Here is a 26,299-nt window from a genome sequence, read left to right as displayed (position 1 = left end):
GCTTGGTGATAGGGGGTATCCATGTTTACCCTATTTGCTTACCCCTTACCCTGACCCTGAACCGGGCCCACAGCAGCGATATAATCTGGCTCATTGCAGGACAAGAGCCAGAGTTGAAATGACTATCGGAATGCTTAAGGCCCGGTTCCAGTGCCTTCAAAGACTCAGGGTCACCCCAGAAAGGGCATGTGACATTATTGTGGCATGTGTGATTCTTCACAACATTGCCACAATTAGAGGAGAACACTGTCCTTCTGAACCAAACATCAGCAGTGATCCAAACCATGAACATCCTGACCCTCCCACGGACATACAAGATGGAAGAGCAGTCAGAGACACCATATGTCACAATCATTTCCTTTGACCCATCACCTCAACATGTTGAAAGAAGAATAAACTGATTTTTTGTTCAACTGGCTTTATTGGTCGCCTGTATTTCCTGTACACAAAGTATTAATAAGTATATTATTATGTTGTTCAAACACTGAAATAATTCGTCCATCTCTGACCACTTCACCCACCCTTAACTGATGTTCCAGCAGTAAAATCTCAATCTTGGTCTTTTGGATCTGCTGCTTGAAGTGTTCCATTTCCATGTCGCATTTTTTTTATTTTCTTGATCAAATAGGTCTTGTACAGCTGCTTTACAGGGAGCTATTGAAACACAGAAAATAGCATTGACATTCATAGTACACAGCAAAATCTCCAGTGTTAAATTAACACTAGAGAGTGTCTATATGGGTCCACACCCCTGAGTGTTAAATACAACACTGTTGAGTGTTAAATTAACACTTTTGACAGTGTTATATGTTTAAAAGTAACCTAGTCAGTTTTGAAGATTAACAATGGCTAACATTGAGCAGTGCTGATTTTCTAACACTGGAAAATAACTCAAAATGTTAGAAATATTCCAGTGTTAGAAAATCAGCACTGCTCAGTGTTAGCCATTGTTAATCTTCAAAACTGACTAGGTTACTTTTAAACATATTACACTGTCAAAAGTGTTAATTTAACACTCAGTGTTGTATTTAACACTCAGAGGTGTGGACCCATATAGACACTCTTTAGTGTTAATTTAACACTGGAGATTTTGCTGTGTACATGCCTACTTAGGTTGGTTGTAAATCAGTGCTGAACATCTTACTGAGGAAAGGTTTGTTGGAGAAGTGGCTGGACCCTCTTCCTCTTCATTTCCATCATCACTCTGTTAGAGACATAGAAAGTCCATGGTTTTATTATAGTACCACATTTTATTCAATTGTTATATTTTCCATTGTAAGATGTAAACCTCATAAAGTGTCTCTGTTGCTTCCTCCTCTGTAACAGCTGTCAATGTTTCTTCATTATTTTCCTGTAGTAAAGAAATTAACAACATTGCTGTTCTACTGTAAACTCATATAATCTGTGGAGTATTAAGAGTACTCACAACTGCATGTTGGTCTGGCTCAACAGGAGGCTGCACCAGATGCAGTACACCATCACCATCAACTGATAGAGTATGAGGTTTATACAGGTCACTTATAACTTACAAGGGACCGAATGGCAATTAACAAACATATACCAATCACCTTACACTTCATTGTCATTATGCTCTCAAAGACAACCAAGACTGAGGGAAGGCAAAATCAGTAGGAAAATAACTTCACTACAAAATAATTCATTATGGTAAAGAGTTTATCAAATGAATGAGTAGCACTGCAAAGGTGACTGTGAAGAAAGGATGTATGCACATCATGTATTATTTTGAATTTACCTCTTATGTAGGCACTTGTGTCTTGCGGGGTTATTGACTCAGAGGATGTCCCCGCAGAGATGCCTTCAGCCACAGGGCGCCCACTGTTTTGGCTGAGGGCCAACTGCTCAGCCTCTGTGAGTGGTGGTGGTGGAGGACCCCCACCTGTTTTCCGGGCCTCCGCTTTTTTTCTGTTGGCTATAACGGGTCACATTTGAGCATACAGAGTAAGCAAATATGTACTTGTAATGTGCTCAGATAATTTCAATAAGTGCTTACAGAAAGAAAATTAATGTAGCCTCTAACTGCAATTGATTTACATAGGACAAACAGACCAAGCGCTATGGCTCATAATACAATTACACCTTACCTGTTTGGACTATATTTTTATATTTCATTTTCACTTGCTGCCAGGAACGTTTGGGGCCTGTTGGGTTGCACCTGCGCTCACATCACATCACAAAATAAAATGTATAAAATACAAAATAAAATAAAATATAATAAAATAACGTGTTAAATGGGTGGAAATCCCTAGATCAATGTTTAAATTAACACTCACGCATTGACTCTGTCGGCTATGTTTTGCCATGCATGCTCCCTTTCTTTTGCAGCTGAGGCTGTGTTACTTTTTTTCCGCAAAATTTGCATGTTATCGGCATATGCTGCCATCAGAATTTCGGCCTAGAGCGCTGTAAAATACATTGACCGCGCCTTCTTTCCCTCCGTCTCCATGGTGACTCGCTTAATCTGTGCTCCACTAATCAGGGCTTTATGTATCCTCGTGCGCGCGCTTAACTTGGGGTTGAAGCAACTCCCCGTTGATTGAACTAATTGTTATCAGCCTTTCTGAAACCGAATATTCCGAGTTGGACAGTTCGGGGTTACTCAACCCTGAGTATCGTTTTTCACTCTGAGTTTTCTAAACCGGCTTCCTGAAATAGGGCCCTGGACACTAAACACGGACACACAAGTGAGCAGCTTCCTGGAAGAAGGCGGGACTCCACCTGAAGCAGGACAGGTGGGAGGGAGGAGGAGGCAGATTTTCACATTTATTTCTGATTTTCTGTCATCAGATTTAAAGGGATTTTAAATCTTATTTCTTAATGTTTTTGTCTGAGCAGATTCCTGCTGGAATTTTAAGTGTATTTCAGGTTTTATAAAGCTGAAAAGTGATTTTTCTCATGAGAAACTGTAATATATAATTATATAATTTGATAGTAAAAAAGGAACATGAATTTGGTGATAAGATAATTAATATATTAGCTGGCATTCAAAGTGATCTACACTGTTTCTAAACTCTGGAAAACAATTGTCTGTTCAGATGGTTCACTGTTGCTCCTGAATGCAGCACATGATACAACTTTCTAGTCATCAATTTTCTTGAAGGCTTCAATCTGTTTTCTTTTCAAAGAAACTTTATTGAGACCACGAAATTAGTTTTTACAGTCAAGCCAGGAGAAATAATAATAAATCATAACAGTGTTGTTGTGTTTTTACACATATGTCAGTCCATACTGACAGTGTTATCACACAGCAGATCATTCAGTAGAACTTGTTCTAAGTATCTCTGAGTTAATCGGCCATTTAAAAAATAGGCAACAGTAATACATTTAACTTTTATAGTTCAGATCCAGATCTACTCTGAAAATAAAATATATATATATATATATATATATATATATATATATATATATATATATATATATATATATATATATATATATAAAAAATGTAAGACAAAGAGAGATTCAAAAGAAAAAACCCCAACTGATTTGTTTGCATTTCTTTTATTTTCTGTTATAATAAATCTTGTTCATCTGTTGTTCTTCTGCACTTTTAATAGTCTATTTGGAGTTACAGGTCACATTCCCTAAAGTGAAATCAAATCGTTTAGTTTGGTACAAATAATGTTTTTTTTTATTGAATGTTGATCATTTTTTCTGTTTCACACTGAAATACAGACTGAATAACATCTGTACAAATAAGGTAATCATATTTATTTACAATGGAGAAAAGTCACAGATCCTAGTTTCAGTGATTAACCGACAGTTCAAACTGTTGCCTTCAGGCAGCTGCTTGTTTACTAGGAACTTCTGTTGAGTAAAAATGTAAAACCTGTTCCACGTCCTCTCTTTGCTTGGAGTGAAGAGTTTGTTGGACCAGAGCCAATAGTTTATGATAATAATAATGTATACTTTATAGATCCCCGTGGGGAAACTATTCTCTCTGCATTTGACCCATTCACTCAGTGAAGCAGCGGGCAGCAGTCTGTAGGGACGGTATCTTGCTCAGGGGTACCTCAGGGTAGCCGTTCAATGGATTTGAACCCCTGATCTTGCGATCATGGGGTCACCACTCTTCCTACTGAGCTATCCCCTATTATGATGCAGTAGTTTTAAGCAGAGGACTACACAGGTTTTTCTAAGCGGCAGATACAAGAAGAATAATTTACAAACTCCACTTTCTTTCTCCAGGAATATAAAAAAAAATAAAAAAATCACCCAGGCCTGTCTTAGCCAGAAAGCATTACAGACTAACTTAGGCTGCAAGTAAAAACACACACAGTTTGTTGTGTGAAGAAATCAAACATGAGCTGAACAAACAGTAAAGTTCCTAAAGACAAACTGTTAAAGGAGGAAACAAAGAAAACTTACAGTTTCTTCACACACCAACAACAAGCTCCACTCCACACCTGGACACTAAACACGGACACACAGGTGAGCTGCTTCCTGGAAGGAGGCGGGACTTCACCTGAAGCAGGTGGGAGGAGCTCAGCTCTGTGTGTGTTGATGTGTTAACTTTACAAATATGTTGTCTGACTGCGTCTGACTGAGTCAGAGCAGCAACAGCACCTGATCTTCAGATTCTGTTATTGAAGATGTTTGTTGTGTGAATGAAATGATGTAAATATCCAGACACAAAGGATGATTTTTGTGAGGTTTATATTGTTGGATTGTCATTTACGATTTGAAGTATATAAATATAAATGTTTGTAGATTAATAAACAGGGTTCATACGCCTTTTTCAGGGTCAAATTCTAGCACTTTTTTTAAACACTTTCAAGGTCCCTTTTCAAGCTTTTCCAGCACATGCCCCCCGCCGCCCCCCGAAAAAGAATGCATGTGTCAATTCGCATCACCTCAGTAAGACCATGTGAAAATTAAAACAAATCATCCTAGGTGAACTTAAACACCTTTGTTCATCTTTTGTTAAAAAATAGTGTATAAACTCAAAATGCACATTTCACTTAAAAATTAAGATGTGACAATGTGAACAAATCAACTTGTTAGAGATATTCTTCTCCTGTTGACCCCCCCCCCCCCCCCCCCAAAAAAACAAAAAACAAATAAATAAATAAGTCTTCATCAGATATTGATGCTTCTTTCCTGTGTGACAGAAAATAGGAGACAGATGTTTGTTTTTTTAAGTTAATTCCCAATAAAGCTGTTTTATTGCTAACTACATTGCAGTCTGTAGTTTTGCTGAAGTCCTAAACGATCACCTTTAAAGTGTTTGTGCTAATAACATCATGTCAGACAGGCATGGAGAACAGCACTGACTGGGAGGCTTTGAACAGATCACATAGTTCAATTCAACATATAAGACTTTAAGAATGTACAAGCATCTACTTAAAATCTATTTAATTTATCATCTGTGATATTATTATGTACAATTCCAATGTATTTTGTTCATCTCACTTAAATAAACAGGCAGCCTTAAAGTATGAAATATTCATATACAAACACACATAAATGTGTGTACTGTCTCAGCGGCTGATTGTGCCCCACAGGCCTCAGTGTGAGCCTGAAGACATTTATGAGTTTTAACTAGTTTAATGTGCAGGTGCTGAAGATAAACACATTTTGAATGAAAGCCGGGGAACTTTGGTAGCACAGAAACAAGTGGCTATTCTTTGTGACCATATGGATCAGTCATATTACCATTATTTCAAATACTCAAAAAAGCTGGGGTCCAGGGTGTAATTGGCCGTTTTTGACTACTTTTGATTTGGCCTCTATATTTCACCTTTAAAAACTGTTTATCTTGCCAATCTGTTATTTACTCATTTTGTCAAACTGTATCAGCACAATTTATCTAAATTCAGACAAAATTTAAAATACGAGTAGAAAGTGATATTTTTGACTGTAAAAACCACAGGCATGTTTACACTGCAGTCTGCCTTTGGTGGCTTTTTTGCAGCAACTGTGACATTCACTAGTAGAACTGACACACAAAACAAAACAACGACTACACACTAACTACACAAGACAACACACTAACTTGAGACTCCAAACACGGCAAACGTCACAAACCTCTCACGTATCAAAACTCTCTCTCTCGCTCACTCCTAAAACTTCCCTCTCTTCCCAAACAACCAAATGCCACATGTTGCCATATCATTTTTTGATTAGTCCACACGGTACATTTTTCCACCAATAGGGAAGGAGTGTTTTTTCTTTTTCTTTTTTCACTCACAAGCAAAGCGTGTTTGCTGGCGCCCTCCTTAGAAAACGCCGTTTTAACCATTTCTTCCCGGAGTAAACGCCACTGTTGTTTTCAGAAAAAAACATCGGTTTTACGTGGCCTATCAACACAATTTAAAACCTGGTACATAGTTTGAAATCCGCACGTTCGACCCAAGTTGAAATGGAGACTCTGGGTCCGTCGACCCCAGAGGGTTAACCAATTTAAGCCTTAAATTAGCTAGTTATGTATCGGGCTAATGTTTAAAGCTTTCACTTGAGTAAATTAACTCATATTACTGCAAACTAATGTTAGCTAAGTTCACAGCATATTCCATAACAGCGCTGCCATACTGCATCACACTCAGTGCATTTCAATCATTTCTCCCGCGAGTTTGATAGCAAAATAATAATAATAATTTTAAAAATTAGCATGTGTAATGTAGTACTGGAAAATTATTTACTAGCACTCACCTATCATGTGACTGGAGAGTGCAAACTCCGCCATTTGTTCCATCAAACACTCATTAAAACAGAAACCTACAGGTATGTTAGCGCACTCATCCCCGACTGTCCGAGTGAGGGGCAGTGTCACACGTTGAAACAGGCGCAAGGCAGCCCAGGCAGCAAAATCTTGCTGTCTAGGCTGCCTTTATTTCTCTATCTGATAAGAAAACGATTCAACCAGATAGTTATTTGTGGTGAATGAAATACAGTTACACTTTCAAGCACTTTTAAGCACCACATCTAAAATTCAAGCTCTTTTCAAACCTTGAAAAGACAACATTAAAATTCAAGCGTTTTCAAGGATTTCAAGCACCCATGCGAACCCTGTGTCCATCTCAGCTGAGTACACTCAACTTCCCTCTGATACATCAGTTTTGTTAATTGCTATAAGTAAATAAATAGATCAAATAAAGTAGCAACATAAAGTGTCCTGAGATCTCAGTGTTAAAAAAACTGAATCCTTTTAGAGGTGAATCGTTGTATCTACAGCCTCCAAGGAAACCGGTGACTTCACTTCACTTGTAATTAAGCACATATTTCAACCAACTGATGGTTCCTGTATCACATCTGTACAAATTTCAATAAAAGTCAAATTCTGCTAACTGTTGTCTTTTGTCTCCACATATCTTACATCTATGCAGTTCTTATTGGCCATAACAAAAATACATTTGAGTGCAAAGGAACCATGGATAGTGTCTCACATGGTGTGTTACCTGAAACTTCAGCTAACAACACAAGTTAGCCCAGGGAGCACATGTGGATACGCTAGCATCCATTCACAGGCTACCACAGCTAAGAAATCATTAGCAGCTTCTACAATCACATTTCCAACAAAACATTGTATCCTGACTGGTTTTATAACTCAGACACCGGACTGTGAACCACAATTCAATTTGCAAATAAACGAGATTCACCAGGATCTTCTTCACAGAATAAACTCTGTGGTTCAACACGTTACTGGACAGAAACTTTGACAACAGCTTTGTGTGTCTACAAAACAAAATCAGTGCTCAAAACCTCGTTTCATGGAGCTAAATAAACACAGGCTCTATATACAGAGAAACTCACCCTGCTCCATGCAGACAGATGAAAGTAGACAGTGAAACTAGGGGTGGGTTTTAATAATCAATTGATCGATTAAAATCGATTCTGGTTTGGATAACATGATATCGATTCATTAAAATCCTGAATCGATTTTTTAATATAAGTTTATTTTGCCCAAAATTCCAGAATCTCAGGTGAAACATCACAAAATTGTGACAACCACCAAACATTTAAGACAGTAAATGAGAGCAGGAACACGGATTCTGCACAAAGACGTAAACACAAAGCGCGGAGCCACGGATCAGAATCAGTGAGATGTGACTTTCTCACCTGACGGCACGGACACGCTCTGGGCTGAAAGCCGACAGCTCGCTGATTCTGATGTTTCGGCGGGTCCACGCTTTGTGTTTACGCCCTTTTTGCACTGATTCTAAAGCTGTTTGTTTATCTCTCTGTGGTGAGAATAAGGCACGGCGGGACCACGGAATATCCTTTTGAGCCATTTTTATTCACAGTCAACACAACAACAACCACACACACCTGAGTCCCCGTGTTTTAACCCAGCGAGCGTGATTATGGATGCCGTGCAGGTGCGTCCGCCCTCCCTGCACGGCACCGCAGACCACGCCCCATGCACAGCTCTCTCTCTCTCTCTCTCTTTCTCAGTGTACTTCAAGAACAGTTTCCCGTCTATCCCCGAAATCTGTTGTCTGCATTATTCACTTGCTTTTTACGCACAAGTCTACCGTTGTTTACAGGCTGTTGGCCGCTGTTTTTTTTTTCCTTTTACTTACTTCCGAAAAGAAAACGTAATTTCTGCCGTTCAATAGGCTTCTGAAGAAATTTAAACTTTTTAAAATTATACAAAATGCAAAACGCGTGTCTCTAATAAAACCGCTGTAACTTCAGAGGTAATGTTCATAAGTTGATTAATGGTTTTCTTTTGTTTTTGATGTACTGCAGAATATTTTAATAAAATCCCAGAACAGGGAAACCACCTTCATGTTTTTCTGTGTTTTATCTTCCGCTACTTTGACACAAAGGCCTCTGCTGTGATGCTCACACATTTGATAAAGTCTTGCGAGTGTCAGCTTCCTTTTTATACATACAAAAATATGTAAATGTACTGATCTGAATTATAATATTTCTGACTGTCTGAGGCAAAATTTCCCAGATTCAAATCGAATCGAATCGGAATCGAATCGATTCTAGAAATCAGTGACGATACCCAGCCCTAAGTGAAACCATGAGCAGCACTACGGTGCATTCATGGTACATGGGGAAACTCACTACTCTACAAAAAGTAACATTTAAAATAAAATAAAATACCATAGCAATAAAATAACCAGAGATTACACTCTCCCTCTCTAAACAGCATGAGTCCCTTCATGCATCGTTGACCAACGTGGACGTGGTGGAGTAACAGTTTTGGAGAATGCAACAGCTGAGGTTTGAGAAAAGGAGCTAATAGCCAAGGTCAGCGGCTCTCCTAATTCCTCATAAGGAAACTTCTCAGGTGGATGTCTTTCTCTGTCAGAGCGCCTCCACCTTACTGGCTGTGGTGCAGTGAGATCTGAGTCAGTCTTGGTAGGAGTCAAGTCAGGTTCATCAATCACAACATGGTCTGAAGACCAAGCACCTGAGTGAACATAGTCAACACGACTTGTGCCAAAGACTTCAGGTGTGTCAGGTTGGTGGGTTTGCCAATACCAGGTAAGGACATTTCTGGTATAACAGTGTCAGAGAAGTTCTGACGTGCACTGTTGGGCTTCCTGTTAGACTCTCTTGGTAAACCTCAGAGCCTGACATCTACAAACCAACTGTACTTTGACATTTTTAGATGTGGGGTCAAAAGCAGAGCTGATCGAGGATTTCAGTGATGGCTCCAAATATCTAACCTGCACTTTTACATAGCAGCTGCTCCGTCTGTCAGTAATTTAAAAACTTTTAATAAGCTGCTGTTTCTCACCGACCGTCAGCTGTAGCTGAGCAGGATATCATTGCATTTAAGCATGTAAATAAAATTAAATAATTTCTGCTCTTCAATACCTAAGAAATGAAAACTGGCAGATGGTACCAAAATGTGAAACGCCTGGCTATCTGTGCATTTACTGCTGTAAGTTTTCACTGTTTACCTTCAGAAGCATAAATCTTTGCACAGATAATGTTCATATGTGGATTCCTGGTTTTCTGGAGTTAATTGTGACCCAAAGAGTATTGTTAAAGTGGTTCCAGGCAATAAAGTCTAAAAATAAATCTACTTCCCTTTTCTGTGTTCCAGCCTCAGTGACTCTGACACAGTGCTGTAATATTTACACCTCTGATGAAAACAGAGTTTGTGGTTGCAGAGAAATACTCGACTCATTTTGGGCATTTACGAGCAGGAACCTCAGAAAGCCCCTCGGTGCTTCACTGGTTAAGAAGCAAAGCAAACATGAGTTAACAGTGATGTTAATTAAGGCCCAAAGTTTAGGAAAGAACGTCAGCACTTCACTAATGAATGTCATGCTGATTCATGTACTTGTTTTGTAATGTGCATGTTGTGCGTTGCTATTTCCCATATTCTTTGGCACTGATAGATGACATGAAGAGTCTCAGGCAGGACCTGAGCCTGCCAGCTGCTGACAGTGAGCAGGGAGAGAGCAGCAGAAGCTGGTCAAGAGCAGGGCACCTTCAGCCCCCTTCATCAGTCAGAAATCATTTGGGTGTCTGTGTGAAATGTCTGATTTTTTTAAAATCTTTTTGTAGACATATTTATTAAATGTTTAACAATTATATAGAAGAAAGACAATGTAAAGAACAAAACATGACAAAACAAAAATGAGTTGAAGGGAAGTTATGAACTGTTTCTGAGAGACTAATAACACCAGGATCCTTTTCTAAGTAGCTGACAGCTGGTAACTGTGCAGGGGCGGATCTAGCAAAGCTTTTGCCAGAGGGCCAGGTAGGGCATTAACAGGGAAAGGGGGGCACAAAGAAATACTTTTCTTTCTTATTCTCATTTAAAATGTCTCGCTTTTAACAAATAATTATCTGAATCTTACACCCAAAGTTTTCATCTGATGTAAAATGTATAGAAATCCATTATTGTACATAGTAATTTTTTTAGGGTCCCATCATAATTTCTGCAGAAGTAGCTAAGTACTGTACATGATGCCAGTATTTCCCCACATTTTCTAGATTCTGTACCAGTACTGTGTGTAAAATGCCATCAAAAAGTCTAAGTTTTATTCTTTCTCACCTGTCTTTCTGTCTCCTTTCACTTTTTAAAGGTTGCCATGTTAGAAAAAATATTGTGCCCTGCCATGCTGTTTATTGATATGGCAAATGAATGGTTTATGAAAATATACCTAAATCTGTCATCAGTAATCAGTAATGATCATGTCTCACCTCTAGTCTCCTCTGTCTTAATTTCAGGTTTTCACCATGTGTTGTAGATGTTCAGGAGGTTAGCTCGACCAAGCAGTCTACTTCCAGGTACTGTTTAAAATACCAGAATAGGGAGGATGGTGTAGGTTTAAGTTTATTAGACTGATACATATGTACCAACAAGACAGTGTACATCACTGTGACAACAGCGTTTGTTTTCATTCAAAGGCTTTATGGTTTTTCCTATAATACCTGGTGGGCCGGTCTCCAGTCAAAATGCCCGGGATGATTTTTTGTCCCAGTCCAGCCCTGGTCAGGAGTCACAGTCAAGTGTGAGCTGCATGGCCCCTCTATGAACATTGTGGCTTTCCTAATGGCCACTGTTAAGTCTAATTGTTGAATGTTGTCAATGTGTTTCTTAAACTTTACAGGTCGTAGTTCAATCTATAGGATCAAGACATTCCTTTGATCCTGACCACCTCTCCAGCCACTCTGTGCTGGGGGAGGATTATTGTTGACACATCCCTTGTGAAGATTCTGTTTCTTGTGTGGTCAGCTTCCTGCCCTTTAGTGGCTTCACTGTGTTGTGCATGGTGAACCAATACAGGAAGTGAACCATATATTGGGTGTGGGGGAGATTACCATTTTATGACTAAGGATGTTGTTAGAAACAGTTGGAAGTCACGCACACAGAGAGACACACATTCTCACACACTCACTCAAACACACGCACACACATACACACGTTCTTGCACATGCATATAGATGTTTACATACACACACAGTGCCTTCTCTTAGAACCATTTGGGGGTTTTACGGTGGGAGGTGCTTTTGCTGTGATGTGTATTGTGTGAACTGTTTTTCCCAATAAAAGGCAGCGAGCGGAGGCTGGATTTGGGGTCATTTTGTGGTAGGATTCGAAGTGCGTTCCTAAGATACCGACGAGGCCTCCCTTGCGCAAGTAAATCGATCGATCGCTGACTGTCTTGTTTTCTTCATGATGAATAAGTCTCTAAACTAGCGGGGCTTGTGGAAACACAGACCCAACAGCCCCACACTCAGAAACATAGATCCACCACTTTCTTTTCTACTGCACTGAGGTCTAGCAGGACAAGCACAGAGATGAGTCCACTGTCACCACCACTTGTCTTTTCCAAACCATTAGTCCTGTTATTGCGCCTGCTGATGTGGGTGTGGCCAATGAAATGTCTCCATTACTTGTGTTGACACCAGGGTGTGACATTCTACAGGTGATGGTGGCACACTGCTCAGTCTTGGTTTTGGATCCTGATGTGTGGAGCCAGGGCTTTGGCCACAGCTTCTTTCCCCTGTAGACCAAGCCCCTGTAGAACAGGCTGCTTACAGAACCCCCTGGTGGTGTTAAAGTGGAGTAGAGCCATGAGTGAGAGATGATCTCTTTCCTTTGGCTCTGCTGTTTGTCCTCATATGATCCTCCTTCCTCCTTCCTGGGATGCATAAATTGGTTCTCATTGTCCCTCTCCTGCTCAGCCAGAACCCTGAGCCTTTAGTCAGACTCCTGGGTTCTTGGGGACGGGATAATGAAGGATGTGGGGACCACCAACTGCTTCAGGAAGAAGTTGAAGATGTTGGTCAGCACATGCTCTAAAACATGACCTGGAACACCCCCAACATATTTGGAGAGCGCTTGTTAAAAATAACACAGCATCCACTTGTGCTTTTCGAGTTACTGCCCCAAACATTTTATTAACACCATTATTTTGTCACACCACAGACCAGTCTTCTTTTATGTGCTCCCCTGGAGGCATTCATGAACTTTCTTAAATACACTGCCCCCTGCTGGTAAACCTTATCATTACATTAACATCTACATATCAACACATCCCCTTTTCTCTGAATTATGTACAACATAGGTCTTATAAACTAACATATACACATAATAATTTTTTTCATTAATAATTTTTCAGTTTTTTAAACACCATCAGAATATAAGATAAAAACAAATCCAGTTCACTAGTTTTAATTCACTCTGCTCGCTTTCTGCATAGCAGGGTAAAGTTGTGTGTAGCTTACGACTCATCGGCAGTTCTGCAGGGGATAAACCACAGTCAAGAGGAGCAGTCCTGTAGCTCAGCAGAGCTAAATAAGGATCTGATTGACTGTCTGTAGCCTTCTTCAGAAGCTGCTTGATGATATGCATACATAATAAGATAATGATAAGAGCTGTTTGACAACTACTCTTTCAAGAATGTTTGATATGAAAGGAAGGTTGGAGATTGGCCTATAATTAGCTAAGACTGCTGGGTCTAGAGATGCTTTTTGAGTAAAGGTGTAACTACAGCCAGCTTGAAGGCCTGTGGTACATAGCTGATTATTAGAGATAGGTTGATCATATTTAAGATCGAAGAATTAATTAATGGCAGGACTTCTTTGAGCAGTTTTGTAGGAATGGGGTCTAAAAGACACGTTGATGGTTTGGAGGAAGTAATTATTGAAGTTAACTCAGAAAGATCAATTGGAGAAAAAGAGTCTAACTTAACATCAATGGTACTAAGAGTAGCTGTAGATAATATTACATCTGTGGGATGATTACTGGTAATTTTTTCTCTAATGATTAAAATTTTATTTGTGAAGAAGTTCATGAAGTCATTACTAGTTAACGTTAAAGGGATGGTTGGCTCAACAGAGCTCTGACTGTTTGTCAGCCTGGCTACAGTGCTGAAGAGAAACCTGGGGTTGTTCTTATTTTCTTCAATCAGTGATGAATAGTAAGATGTTCTGGCTTTGCGGAGGGCTTTCTTATAAAGCAACAAACTATTTCTCCAGGCTAAATGATGATCCTCTAAATTTGTGACACGCCATTTCCTCTCCAGCTTTTTCCATGCTTTTTCTGCCATGTGCGTATGAAAAAAAAGGCACTGCACATGTGCGTTTTACCCATATTCTATCGCCATATTTCATTTTCTTATCGTTGCCCAACATTATACCGGTGTTACCGTGAACAGTATGATATGGCCCAACCCTACCTCACTTATCATCAGACCAGCAAACAGGGAGAAAAGCTAAGCTGGCAGCCAGCAGCTCCTTAAACATCACCTTTGAACATGCTTGACAGCTTGCTCCTTGTATAGTTATTTAGTCAGACAGGCAAAGCCAGCATGAACTAGTACAAACAATTACAGCAACAAATGCCGGATCATTGTTCAGGCGTGTGCATGACTGAGGTTTCATAACAGTTTTTAACAATAGTTATGAAGAAACACATCAGCAGAAACTAAATGGCTGATCAGATTACTATGTGATGCATCATGATGGTGGTGGGAATATTCAAGTCTGTGGGGGTTTTAATCTTCTCAATCTAAACACTTGCACTGAACTGACTCCACCCTACACAAGAAGAAGTAGCACTCTAATCTTGAGAGACATGATCCACTCTCTGGTTTCAGTTTTCTGATGGTTTGGTAGGATTTTAAATGCAGAACATGTATTTATGTAGTAGTATTTGTGCATTTGTTACATTTGTTGCACATTAAAAAAGGCACCTGTAACATTCTGTCCAACTTTAAGCAAAACACATATTTCTAAAATAACTTAAAATATAATAATGAAACAATACTGCCCCCTGTTGCTTGAAATATGGAATTTTATTTGATAGCACTTCTTACAGAAAGAGACAACAAACCAAAGATAAAACCCCTCGAAAAACAAAAGCAAGAAAAATTAGAAGACATTGTCAGAAGAAAGATTCTTCTTCTTACACTTGTGACACTGGACTATATCTACACACTATATCTTGTTGATACATGTTGGTCATGTATAAGACAGCAGTCATGATCATTCCATGAAAGATTTGACTTTTTGTTTTGTTCACATATTTTTTTACTTTGCTGTTTTGCCAAACAAAAAGTTTTGAGACATGTCGCAGTCGCAAGGTTTGGTTCTATGTCTGCATCATTTACAGTTACAAAGTTAATTATCAAACTGCACAGAAATCCATTAATGATAGTTTATAGTCTAACAAAAGGGGAGAAAACCTCAACAGAAAGCAAGATAACACCATCACCCTCTGGTATATAAGCCTGCCGTTTAGCTCGTAAAACAAAGACCCAGAACTTCAACTCTCTAAATGTGATATTTGCAGCACATTTTATGTTTCTTTTATCATTTTTAAGTATAGTGGATCCAATCCCTTGGTGTAATGCTGGTGTTTGGGCATCTGAAGAATCTGGATGCAAAGTTGAAGGTTCTTGCTGAATTTCTGGTTAGGAAAAAAAATCAACTCCGATCAGTACTTGCTTCGTACAAAAAGATAGCAAATTTCTTTTTTGTGGGTGTGTCTTAATTACTCACAGCATCCATAAAGCCTGTTTACACGAGCAATGTCATTGGGACTCATTCGGAAAGCATTTCCAAAATTAAGATTAGGATTGGACCTGGCAACAATGGTTGGCTGCCCATTCTTGGAGAAGTCGAATCTAAAAGAACAAACAACAGCACACAAACACACATACGCGGTTATATTAGGAAAACAGAGGAGAAAATGGGCCCATAAAGTATTTAACATTAAAAATCCATTCCCCACTGAGTGTGTGCATGTTTTTGTTAGTCTGGATTACATTTTCTTGCAGAAAAGGCAAAACATGTAAGGGAATATAAAACCTTACAAAGTCCATCTCACACAGCAACTCACCTGCCATAGTGCATGACAGAGTTGAAGTCATAGGGAGTCCGCAAATTGTTGGTCTGCACTTTCACAAAGTTGTGCTGTTGTCCTAAACAGAAATTTCCAGAAAATATTACATGTTACATTAGAGATGGCACGATACCACTTTTTTATGTCCGATACCGATACTGATGTCATAAATTTGGATATCTGCCGATACCGATATGAATCCGATATAGTGTGTTTTTTAATCAATAAAACTGTTTTTTTAATATCTTGCTGCATTTTGTATAAGTTCATACTCAAGTTTAAATAAACAACAACACTAAAGCTATTCTGTTATACCTGTATGTAAAAAATACAACAAAATATTTCATAGTTCAGCAACACTGATCAATCTAATAAACTTAAACCTACTCAGTCCTTCCTATTCTAGTATTTTAAAGAGCGCTTAGCAGAAATATTAAGCAACCTAACTAATAGGGTTGCAAACTCACAGCAAAAAAAAATAAAAAATAGGGAACCACCCCCCACCCTCCACCTCATGATGCTTAATCGACGTAATCAACTTTAATTTGATGCAGTGTGGAAAAAAATGCACAGAAATAAATTATTTTTCAAGAATAATTAAATAGATTCAACATCTTCCTTCAACAGAATTGCAGACTGCACAGATGGTGTCTTCCCAAAGGAAAAAGTAGTATAGCTTACTAGGGTATATTAGGCTATTAGTAATGGACTTCTATATATTTTACATCAGATTAAAACTTTGGGTGTAAGATTCGGATAATTATTTATTAAAAGCTAGACATTTTAAATGAGAATGAGAAAGAAAAGTATGTCTTTGTGCCCCCTTTTCCCTGTTCATGCCCTATCGGCCCCCCTGGCTAAACTTTGCAGATCCGCCCCTGCACAGTTACCAGCCGTCAGCTGCGTAGAAAAAGATCCTGGTCTAGAAAGTAATATTAAATAAATTCTAACAACAGCTTATCAAGCTTAATAGTGCTGCTGTTGTTCAGCTGCTGGTTTCCTCTTTCTGGTGCAAAGTGGGCCAAAAACAAAGAAGAGAGACGGACTCGCGACAGAAAAGCCAAACAGCTGATCATTAATCAGTTTCACGATTGAAGTAGCAGCAAGAAGAGGCAGTCGCTCCATATATCGGTTGTTAAGCTTAACGTGGGAATGCTTTACAAACATTCAGAGATGAACTTACACACTTGCTTTACTTCACTCTGGGAAAACTTCCTCGGAGATGAAATGCTGGTTTGGTAGCGAGGCTACAAATATACTCAGCCGCTCTATCACGTGACCACACTGCTCCGACGTGCTACGGTTATGAGCCGAGTTACGCCGTGTGCTTTTTTGATATTTAATGGATCGGATTACATTTTTTTATTTCTCTCCGATATCCGATCCAGTAATTTACATCAGTATCGGACCGATACCGATACGTAATATCGGATCGGTCCATCTCTAGTTTTTATATGCTTCCACTTCAAAATCCGTCTTCAGTCTCAGCTCTTTGAACATGCATACATTGAAATGTTAGCTAATCTCTCCTGTGGTCATTTGTTTGATAGTCTTGGGACTAAAGAAATACAAACAAAATCTTCTATGCAGTGCTCGCTTGAACTGCAGTGTTTTATGTGCTGAGTTTGGAAAAGCACAGATTACTTGTAATATGTACACTGCTGTGAAACAGGAGGATGTCCCATTGTGTACTAAGTTAACTGTAACCAACGTTTTGGGTAGTTCAGCTGACCTGGGATGATGTTCTCGGTAAGGATCCTCACATGCTGATCTCTGTCAGAGCGGACCTGCTCGTGGTGGAAGCCCAGAGCATGAAGAACCTCATGTTGCACTGTCGACTGAAACAAGCAACCATTTCTCTGTAGGGAGATTTCCTGTCTTCCTCTCTGACGGCCCAGGTATGAATAACACCTGATATACACAATGACATCACTTAAAAAATAGATGGACTGTTCTATAGCCTAGCACTGTGCATCCTCCTCCTTCAGCTAGTCATGCTAAGGCTAAAGTACCAAGAAAAGCAAAGACAGTAATCATGTGACCGACTTTGACACTGTGGCTCTATAGACACTGCTCGAACCACACTTTAGCTTTTGTACTTTAATATCTTAAATAATATTTTAAAATAAAAAACACACATATCCATTATCAACTAAAGTAAATAAACAGATAGCGGTCAAATCAATCTCAGAAGATTTTTAAACATCTGTCGTCCCTTAATCATCTAATAACCCACCAGATTCATCTTCTCGCCTTACAAGGTGCCAGTCTCTAGTTTTGGAACTAGTGGACCAAATAGTATGTGAAATAATTAAGAGCAGATGAATAAAATGCTCTTTACACTCCTATGCAACAGTATAAATTTCATCTAGTAGCAAACAAAAATAAAACTGGACATTTTACAGTACAAGGTCAATGCAGAATGGTCCTTCAAGAACCTGTTTTGATGACACATACAGAATATTTGTAATGCAATCATTTTCAGAATTGCATTTTTGAAGGGTTTAGAGGGTGTGGGTGTATCAGTCCTGTCCTGCCATATAAATACAAGTACAGTCTAAGTACAGCAAGTGCATTCTCACCCTTGTCCAGAGAAGAAGTGAAGGAAATCTGTGTGGCTTGTACGCCAGACAAACCGGATGCAGGTGGAAGCGTGGAAGGTGAGTAGGGCATTGATGATGACGTCGCGCTGTTGGCTGCCTGCAGATTCAAATATGAGTCTGATGAGGTGCTTCTTCAGTATTCAGGATCTTCAATATGTTTCAGCCATTTCAACTTGGCAGCATAAACAGTATTTACAATCTGTGCTGCTTCGAGGATCTCTGAGTTCCCATCGAATGACAGGGCCGCCAAAATCTATCTATCTATCTATCTCTGTCTGTCTATCTATCTATCTATCTATCTATCTATCTATCTATCTATCTATCTATCTATCTATCTATCTGTCTATCTATCTGTCTATCTATCTATCTATCTATCTATCTATCTATCTATCTATCTATCTCTGTCTATCTATCTATCTATCTATCTATCTATCTATCTATCTATCTATCTATCTATCTATCTCTGTCTATCTATCTATCTATCTATCTGTCTATCTATCTATCTATCTATCTATCTATCTATCTATCTATCTATCTATCTCTGTCTATCTATCTGTCTATCTATCTATCTATCTCTGTCTATCTATCTATCTGTCTATCTGTCTGTCTGTCTATCTCTGTCTGTCTATCTATCTCTGTCTATCTATCTATCTATCTATCTGTCTATCTATCTCTGTCTGTCTGTCTGTCTATCTTGAAATAGAAAAATTGAGAAAGTGACATTAAATGAAAACATAATTTGAAAATTGTGTGCATCTGTGTATGATATCAATTCAGCATACTTATACAAATATGACTTTTCAGTTTAAATGCTTTTTAGTTAATCCCACAATAAAACAGCATAGTTAACAAAGCAGTATTTTTGGAAACCACTTGAAATATATATTATATATATTTATATAATAATGGGTTTTATTTAACTATTTTTATCCATCTCTCCTTTTCATAAAGTCTGTGTTTAATGGTTAAAGTTTGTACTGCTTACTGTATTCAGTGCCAATGGAGACAGGTACATAGACAAAGGGTCCAGTTTTAGGCCACTTGCAGCCAATGGCTGTGCATGGAACAGCATTCCTGGTAGTAGTGGGTACAATGTCACCATGAACCAACACTTTTGCTGCAGAACAACAAACAGAGAGTGGTTAAATGCTCGATACTTAGGCTGCCATTTGCTCAGTTATGTCAAAACAAAGAGGTAAATGCTTACAGCATTTACTTTATTGATCGCACAATTACAATGTTTGATAATAACACAAATAAAACAGCTGACTTAAGACAAGCCAGTAAATGACCAAAAGGCTGATTGATCATTGTGTCTGTTGGGAGTCTATTGTATGTTAACATGTCAGTTCTCAGGGATCTTTCATTTTCATCCAGAATTTATATGTTAACAAAAAAGATTTTTATTTTGTAAATCTTCACTTACTTGAGTTAGCATTGACTTTTTCAATGATTGCTGAGGCACCCAGAGACTCATCTGTGGATACAAGAGGAAACCAGCAGATTAACTTTAAGCTCTTATATTAAAAACACCTCAATATGTTGGAAGTATTTCATCACTGAACGCACCAGTTATATTTCTAATGACAGCAGCCCTCTGCAATAAAAAACAAGACATTTTCAACTTACTCTTAATCACATTTGAAATCACACTGACAAATGTTATTGTTGGCAAACAAAAACTATTATGTGAAAATACTTCAACTGCGTCACGCTTAAACGCTCATAACAAGCAGCCATGTCTGTTAAGCAGACACGGTTAGAATTACATGACTTTCACAGAACAGCCGGCAGTGTTGAACAACATTTAATGCCTTTGCTGGAAGAGTCAAGCTTACCAGACAAACGGCTGTCATTGACAGGCAGACGGAGAAGAAAAAGGCTGGAGTCATGATGTTGGTCCTCTGCAGTTAACCTACAGTCACAATCTGAACAGCACTGTTTAAAAAGAACTTCAATGAATGTAACTGCTGGAATAGAAAGGCAAATAAGTGGGATACGGGCAACCCAACAGCTGATTCTGTTCATCTGGATGTTAACTTTTCTCCCAATGAAAATGCTGAGCAGACAACATCCACATGAAGAGAATCAGATATCTGGGATTTCCCTACGTAGAGGATTCAGCATGCAGGGAGATGATATGAGGAGGCTTACCTGTTGTACCAGGTGTTTGCTGGATGCAGCAGGTGTTCGGCTGCTCCATCTTTATAGATAGCTCACACAGGGTGTGGCTGAGGTTTCAGGGCTGTCTTTTTAGTTATCAATCCATTAGTTTCTTTTTGCTGATGCCAAAACACTAAAGCAGGAACAAATTTCCAGGAAGGAAACTTCAATCAAGGACATTGCAAACATTTTTTGAGGCTGACGTAAACATTCAGAGCATTAAATAATTGCAATTAAAAGTTGCAAAGCCCAAAGAAATGCTGATGGAAATTAAATTTCAATCAGACTGGAATGAAATTCTTTTAACAACATAATTACCCTTGGGCAAAATAGTCAATAACAACAACGTTTTATTTCCTCACATGTACTCAATTTTGCACCTTTGCCTCAGTTTGTAAAACATTTCATTGCTAGCTTACAAAATAAAGTTCTTCCTTCTGAAATTCAGTCAAGCATCACATTAAGGAAATACTCACATAAAATGCAAACACTGAATATGTGGTCTGAATGAACAAAGATATGAAGTAAGGCGCTAGAGAAGGAAAACCAAACCAAACAATTCATCAGACCTTCTGGGATAAATGTGCCATAAATTAATTAATAATCATTTTAAAATCCTGTAACATTAGACAAATGGCAAACTATGAGTGATTTGTTGTGGCTTGCTGCGATGTCTTATATAATAGTTCGAGTTTAATATTTTGTGTAGATCGAGGTATTAAAAATAGCTTTTTGGCTATTTTTAATACCTCGGCTCCTGAGTAAGGAGAACTGTGTCTATCAATTCTCAGTAAGCAAGACACACATGAAAGAAGATTATGTATGAATAGATGAGAAATTTCAAGTGACAAAAGACTCAGTGCTACGTGAGACAAAGGGCTGGAATGGAAACCAGGAAACAGGTTTTTAAGATTAGTTTTTGTAAATGCAGCTTCCTTGTGTGCAACCTGAAAAAGGCTGTGCTTAAAACAATTTCATAAAAGATATAAATCAATAAATGGAGAAACAGTGTTTAAATGTTCATTTTATCTATTAAAAAACTATTTCTCTGTATCACTTTGGTTAATGGAATCTGGTTAGATACCATATTTCTAAGATTTTCAGGGCCGAGTACAATAACCTCAGTTTGATCTGAATTAAGAAGCAGAAAGTTAGCGGCCATCCAGGTCTTTATGTCTTTAAGACATTCCTGCAGTTTAACTCATTGGTGTGTGTTATCTGGCTTCATGGACAGATATAGCTGAGTGTCATCTGCATAGCAGTGAAAATGTATGCTATGTCTTCTAATGATGCTGCCTAAGGGAAGCATGTATAGTGTAAACAGAATTGGTCCTAGCACTGAACCCTGTGGAACTCCATAATTGACCTTAGTGTCTCCTGAAGTCCTTCTGAATATTTGAACATGAAAGTTTCCGTGTGAAGTATTCCTAGCTCCTTAGTTCTTTAGTATTTTCTGAGTTCCAGTTCTTAGGTTTTGTTTTGTGTTTCCCATTATTGCATAATGTGGTAATATACTCCAAACTGTGGTGTATAAAGATGGACAGTGTTGATATGGGTAGCACTGTGGCCTCACAGCACTTCAAACCCTTGACATGTCAGGTCAGGCATCCATAGAATAAAACCTGCACACATGCAGCTATGGCACATTCCTAAGTTAAACTGTGCTGAAAGATCTGATGAGTTCTTTAAGTCCCTGTCTCAAAGCCAGCGTGACTGCGATGGTGCCCTAAAGTTTCCAGTAAACACTCCTATTTAGATCACACTTCCCATACTGAAAGTTCATGTTGATGAACCAGTAAGACTAGCAGGTACAGTAACGTGTCCCTTTCCTTCTTTCCTTTCCCAGACACTAGCAGGAATTCAAAAAAAACCTCTGTTTCCACATGAAAAGAATCTTCTAAGTGGATCAATTGTGGTTACAAAGGTAGCTGTAGCTCAGGTGGTAGAGCAGATCAGCTACTGATTGGAAGGTTGGTGGTTTGATCCTTGGTTTCCCAAGGATGATGTTATTTGTTTACACTTGAGTTTAGAAGTGCTTGTGTGAGTGGGTGAATGTGGCATGTTGTATACAGCGCTTTGAGTACTCCAGGAGAGTAGAAAAGCGTTTTATAAAAATTAGTCCTACTCTGGATGGCATTACCTTGGCCTCCAGTAACGCTGTGAGGAACCTTGGAGTCATTTTTGACCAGGACATGTCCTTCAACGCACATATTAAACAAATATGTAAGACTGCTTTCTTCCATTTGTGCAACATCTCTAAAGTTAGAAATATCCTGTCTCAGAGTGACGCTGAAAAACTAGTTCATGCATTTATTACTTCCAGGCTGGACGACTGTAATTCATTATTATCAGGAAGTCCTAAAAACTCCCTGAAAAGCCTTCAGTTAATCCAAAATGCTGCAGCAAGAGTCCTGACAGGGACTAGAAAGAGAGAGCAGATTTCTCCTGTATCGACTTCCCTTCATTGGCTTCCTGTTAAATCCAGAACTCAAAATCCTGCTCCTCACATACAAGGTCTTAAATATTCAGGCCCCATCTTATCTTAATGACCTTGTAGTACCATATCACCCTATTAGAGCACTTCGCTCTCGCTCTGCAGGCTTACTTGTTGTTCCTAGAGTATTTAAAAGTAGAATGGGAGGCAGAGCCTTCAGTTTTCAGGCCCCTCTTCTGTGGAACCAGCTTCCAGTTTGGATTCAGGAGACAGAAACTATCTCTACTTTCAAGATTAGGCTTCAAACTTTCCTTTTTGCTAAAGCATATAGTTAGGGCTGGACCAGGTGACCCTGAATCCTCCCTTAGTTATGCTGCAATAGACGTGGGCTGCCGGGGATGCATTGAGTTTTTCCTTTCCAGTCACCTTTCTCACTCACTATGTGTTAATAGACCTCTCTGCATTGAATCATATCTGTTATTAACCTCTGTCTCTCTTCCACAGCATGTCTTTATCCTGTCTTCCTTCTCTCACCCCAACCAGTCGCAGCAGATGGCCCCGCCCCTCCCTGAGCCTGGTTCTGCCGGAGGTTTCTTCCTGTTAAAAGGGAGTTTTTCCTTTCCACTGTCGCCAAAGTGCTTGCTCATAGGGGTCATATGATTGCTGGGTTTTTCTCTGTATCTATTATTGTGCGATCTACTGTACAATATAAAGCGCCTTGAGGCGACTTTTGTTGTGATTTGGCGCTGTATAAATAAAATTGAATTGAATTGAATTACAGCTGGGGTGGACGAGGCTAACTATCAGGCTTTCAAATGAATTAAAAGTCTGTCTGGGTCTTTGGTTGATTAATAGGCTGGTGTGAAAAATTGCTGCCACACCGCCCCCTCGGCCTGTGCTTCGAGGTTTCTGGTAGTTAGAATGACTCGGAGGTGTTGATTCATTTAAACTAACATAATCATCCTGCTGCAACCAGGTTTCTGTAAGGCAGAGTAAATCGATTTGTTGATCAATTATTAAGTCATGTACTAACAGGGACTTGGAGGAGAGAGACCTAATATTTAATAATCCACATTTCACTGTTTTACTCTTTGGTTCAGATGTGGATACTGTATTGTTCTTTCTTTGTGATTGTTTATGTTTAAGTTGTTTGTTGCTGGTTTTTAGTTTGTTTTTTGTCTGTTTGGGAGCTGACACAGTCTCTATGGAGATGGGTTTTTGGGGGGGTAGCAGGAGGACAGAAGCTGCAGAGAGGCGTGTAAGACTGCAACTCTGCTTCCTGGTCCCAACTCTGGATAGTCATATTTTGGGGGGTTAATAAATTTGTCCATGTTTCTAGAAATGAGAGCTGCTCCATCCAAAGTGGGATGGATGCCGTCTCTCCTAACAAGACCAGGTTTCCTCCAGAAGGTTTGCCAATTATCTATGAAGCCCACATCGTTTCTGGGACACCACTCAGGCAGCCAGCAATTTAAGGAGAACAAGCGGCTAAACATGTCACTCCTGGTCTGATTGGGGAGGGGACCAGAGAAAACTACAGAGTCCCACATTGTTTTGGCAAAGTTACACACCGATTCAATATTGATTTTAGTGACCTCCGATTGGCGTAACCGGGTGTCATTGCTGCCGACGTGAATTATGATTTTACTGAATTTACGTTTACCCTTAGCCAGCAGTTTTAAATTTCCTTCAATGTCGCCTGCTCTGGCCCCTGGAAGACAATTGACTATGGTTGCCGGTGTGTCTAGCTTCACATGTCTGAGAACAGAATCACCAATTACCAGAGTTTGACCCCCGGCAGGTGTGTCGCCGAGTGGGGAAAAACGGTTAGACACATGAACAGGTTGGTGGTGTACCTGGGGCTTCTGTTTAGGACTATGCTTCCTCCTCACCGTCACCCAGCCACCCTCTTTCCCCAGCTACAGGGGCCTGGCTAGCTACGGGTGAATGAAGGGTGCGAAGCCGAGTCTCCAATTCAGTAATCCTGGCCTCCAGAGCTGCAAATATGCTACATTTGTTACATATATCATTACTGCTAAAGGAGGCCGAGAAGTAGCCATGGTGCTAACGAGTCGGCTACGAGCTAAGCTAAGCTAGCGAAACAGTACAGACACAGTGAGTGAATACTTTGGCTATAAATTAGGTCGTGACTACACAGAGATTGTGCTTTGGATGAAGCACGAGAAGATTATACTATGAAAAAATAATGTATTTAAAAGTTTTAATTAAATTGCTAAGCAGATAAGCTACTCAGAAACACCACTGTGTTTGAGCAGGAACAGGAAGTGATACTCTACCACAGAGCGAGCGAACACCAAGTGGCGTCCCACAATACTGTGATGTGACAGTGCGCTCACACAGAGGCGTTGCTGCTTCAGTTGCGTGGTTTGCCACTATTGCTGTAAATAAGACTTTTGTTGCTGCAACAGAAAGATGGAGGCATAATTTCATGACACAAATCAGTGACACAGATTTAAAACACAATTCATGAAATATGTCAAAAGTTCAAACTGTTGCCATAACGCGTATACATTGCTGTGACTTATAAAGTGTCTGCTTATTTTTCTTTTTTCTTCCAATAGGGTCAAAAACATTAGCTAATGTAGCTTAAATCACTATTAGTTTGTTAAAGATTTGTATTTCTAATCTGATCGAATTGGACTTTTGTGTATGGTTTTGATTTTCAAATCTTTAGCATTTATTTTTCTCCGTCTCTGAGTTTAAGAGTGATCTTTGGAACTCCACTTTCTAAGAAAAAGAATAAGAAAGAAGGGAAAGTTTTTTGACACTTGTAAAGTGATCCAGCTCTACATATTGGGATATCACAAGCTCGTGATTTGCTGCACAGTGTTGAATTGGGTAGCACTCTGGCCTCACAGCACATCGCATAGCACGTCCCTATCTCAACGCCAGCGTGACTGCGATGGTGCCCTAAAGTTTCCAGTAAACACTCCTATTTAGATCACACTTCCCAAACTGAAAGTTCATGTTGATGAACCAGTAAGACTAGCAGGTCACACAGGGTGTGGCTGAGGTTTCAGGGCTGTCTTTTTAGTTATCAATCCATCTTTTTGCTGATGCCAAAACACTAAAGCAGCAACAAATTTCCAGGAAGGAAACTTCAATCAAGGACATTGCAAACATTTTTTGAGGCTGACGTAAACATTCAGAGCATTAAATAATTACAATTAAAAGTTGCAAAGCCCAAAGAAATGCTGATGGAAATTAAATTTCAATCAGACTGGAATGAAATTCTTTTAACAACACAATTACCTTTGGGCAAAATAGTCAATAACAACAACGTTTTATTTC

The 26,299-nt window shown here is 39.2% G+C and overlaps 2 protein-coding genes across 3 annotated transcripts; both read right to left on the bottom strand.

Annotated features, from left to right (window-relative positions):
- Window positions 1–541: 541 nt before the first annotated feature.
- LOC146391940 (uncharacterized) lies at window positions 542–4,470 on the bottom strand. Its single transcript, XM_084917389.1, has 7 exons — window positions 4,387–4,470; window positions 2,103–2,173; window positions 1,754–1,930; window positions 1,427–1,488; window positions 1,289–1,351; window positions 1,145–1,204; window positions 542–654 (listed from the first exon to the last, which is right to left on the bottom strand). The coding sequence occupies exons 2-7, from the start codon at window positions 2,128–2,130 to the stop codon at window positions 550–552; spliced, it is 495 nt and encodes a 164-aa protein (XP_084773515.1). The 5' UTR covers window positions 2,131–2,173; window positions 4,387–4,470; the 3' UTR covers window positions 542–549.
- Window positions 4,471–14,717: 10,247 nt separating this feature from the next.
- On the bottom strand, window positions 14,718–20,527 carry LOC146391939 (high choriolytic enzyme 1-like). Of its 2 annotated transcripts, XM_084917202.1 has the most exons (9): window positions 20,229–20,521; window positions 19,960–19,987; window positions 19,817–19,867; window positions 19,376–19,507; window positions 18,370–18,487; window positions 17,520–17,698; window positions 15,785–15,866; window positions 15,445–15,569; window positions 14,718–15,352 (listed from the first exon to the last, which is right to left on the bottom strand). In XM_084917202.1, coding segments are annotated over exons 1-9 (771 nt in total). In that variant the 5' UTR covers window positions 20,283–20,521; the 3' UTR covers window positions 14,718–15,350. The 2 variants fall into 2 exon arrangements, with proteins under 2 accessions (XP_084773328.1, XP_084773319.1); XM_084917193.1 differs by lacking the exon at window positions 14,718–15,352 and having other exon boundaries at window positions 15,437–15,569; window positions 20,229–20,527.
- Window positions 20,528–26,299: the final 5,772 nt, after the last annotated feature.

The sequence above is a fragment of the Perissodus microlepis genome, chromosome 3 (assembly GCF_051167445.1).
Source record: "Perissodus microlepis isolate ML-2025 ecotype Zambia chromosome 3, ASM5116744v1, whole genome shotgun sequence".
Classification (NCBI taxonomy): Eukaryota; Metazoa; Chordata; class Actinopteri; order Cichliformes; family Cichlidae; genus Perissodus; species Perissodus microlepis.
The sequence above is the reverse complement of the archived record's forward strand: the minus strand, read 5'-3'. Positions and strand labels throughout refer to the sequence as shown.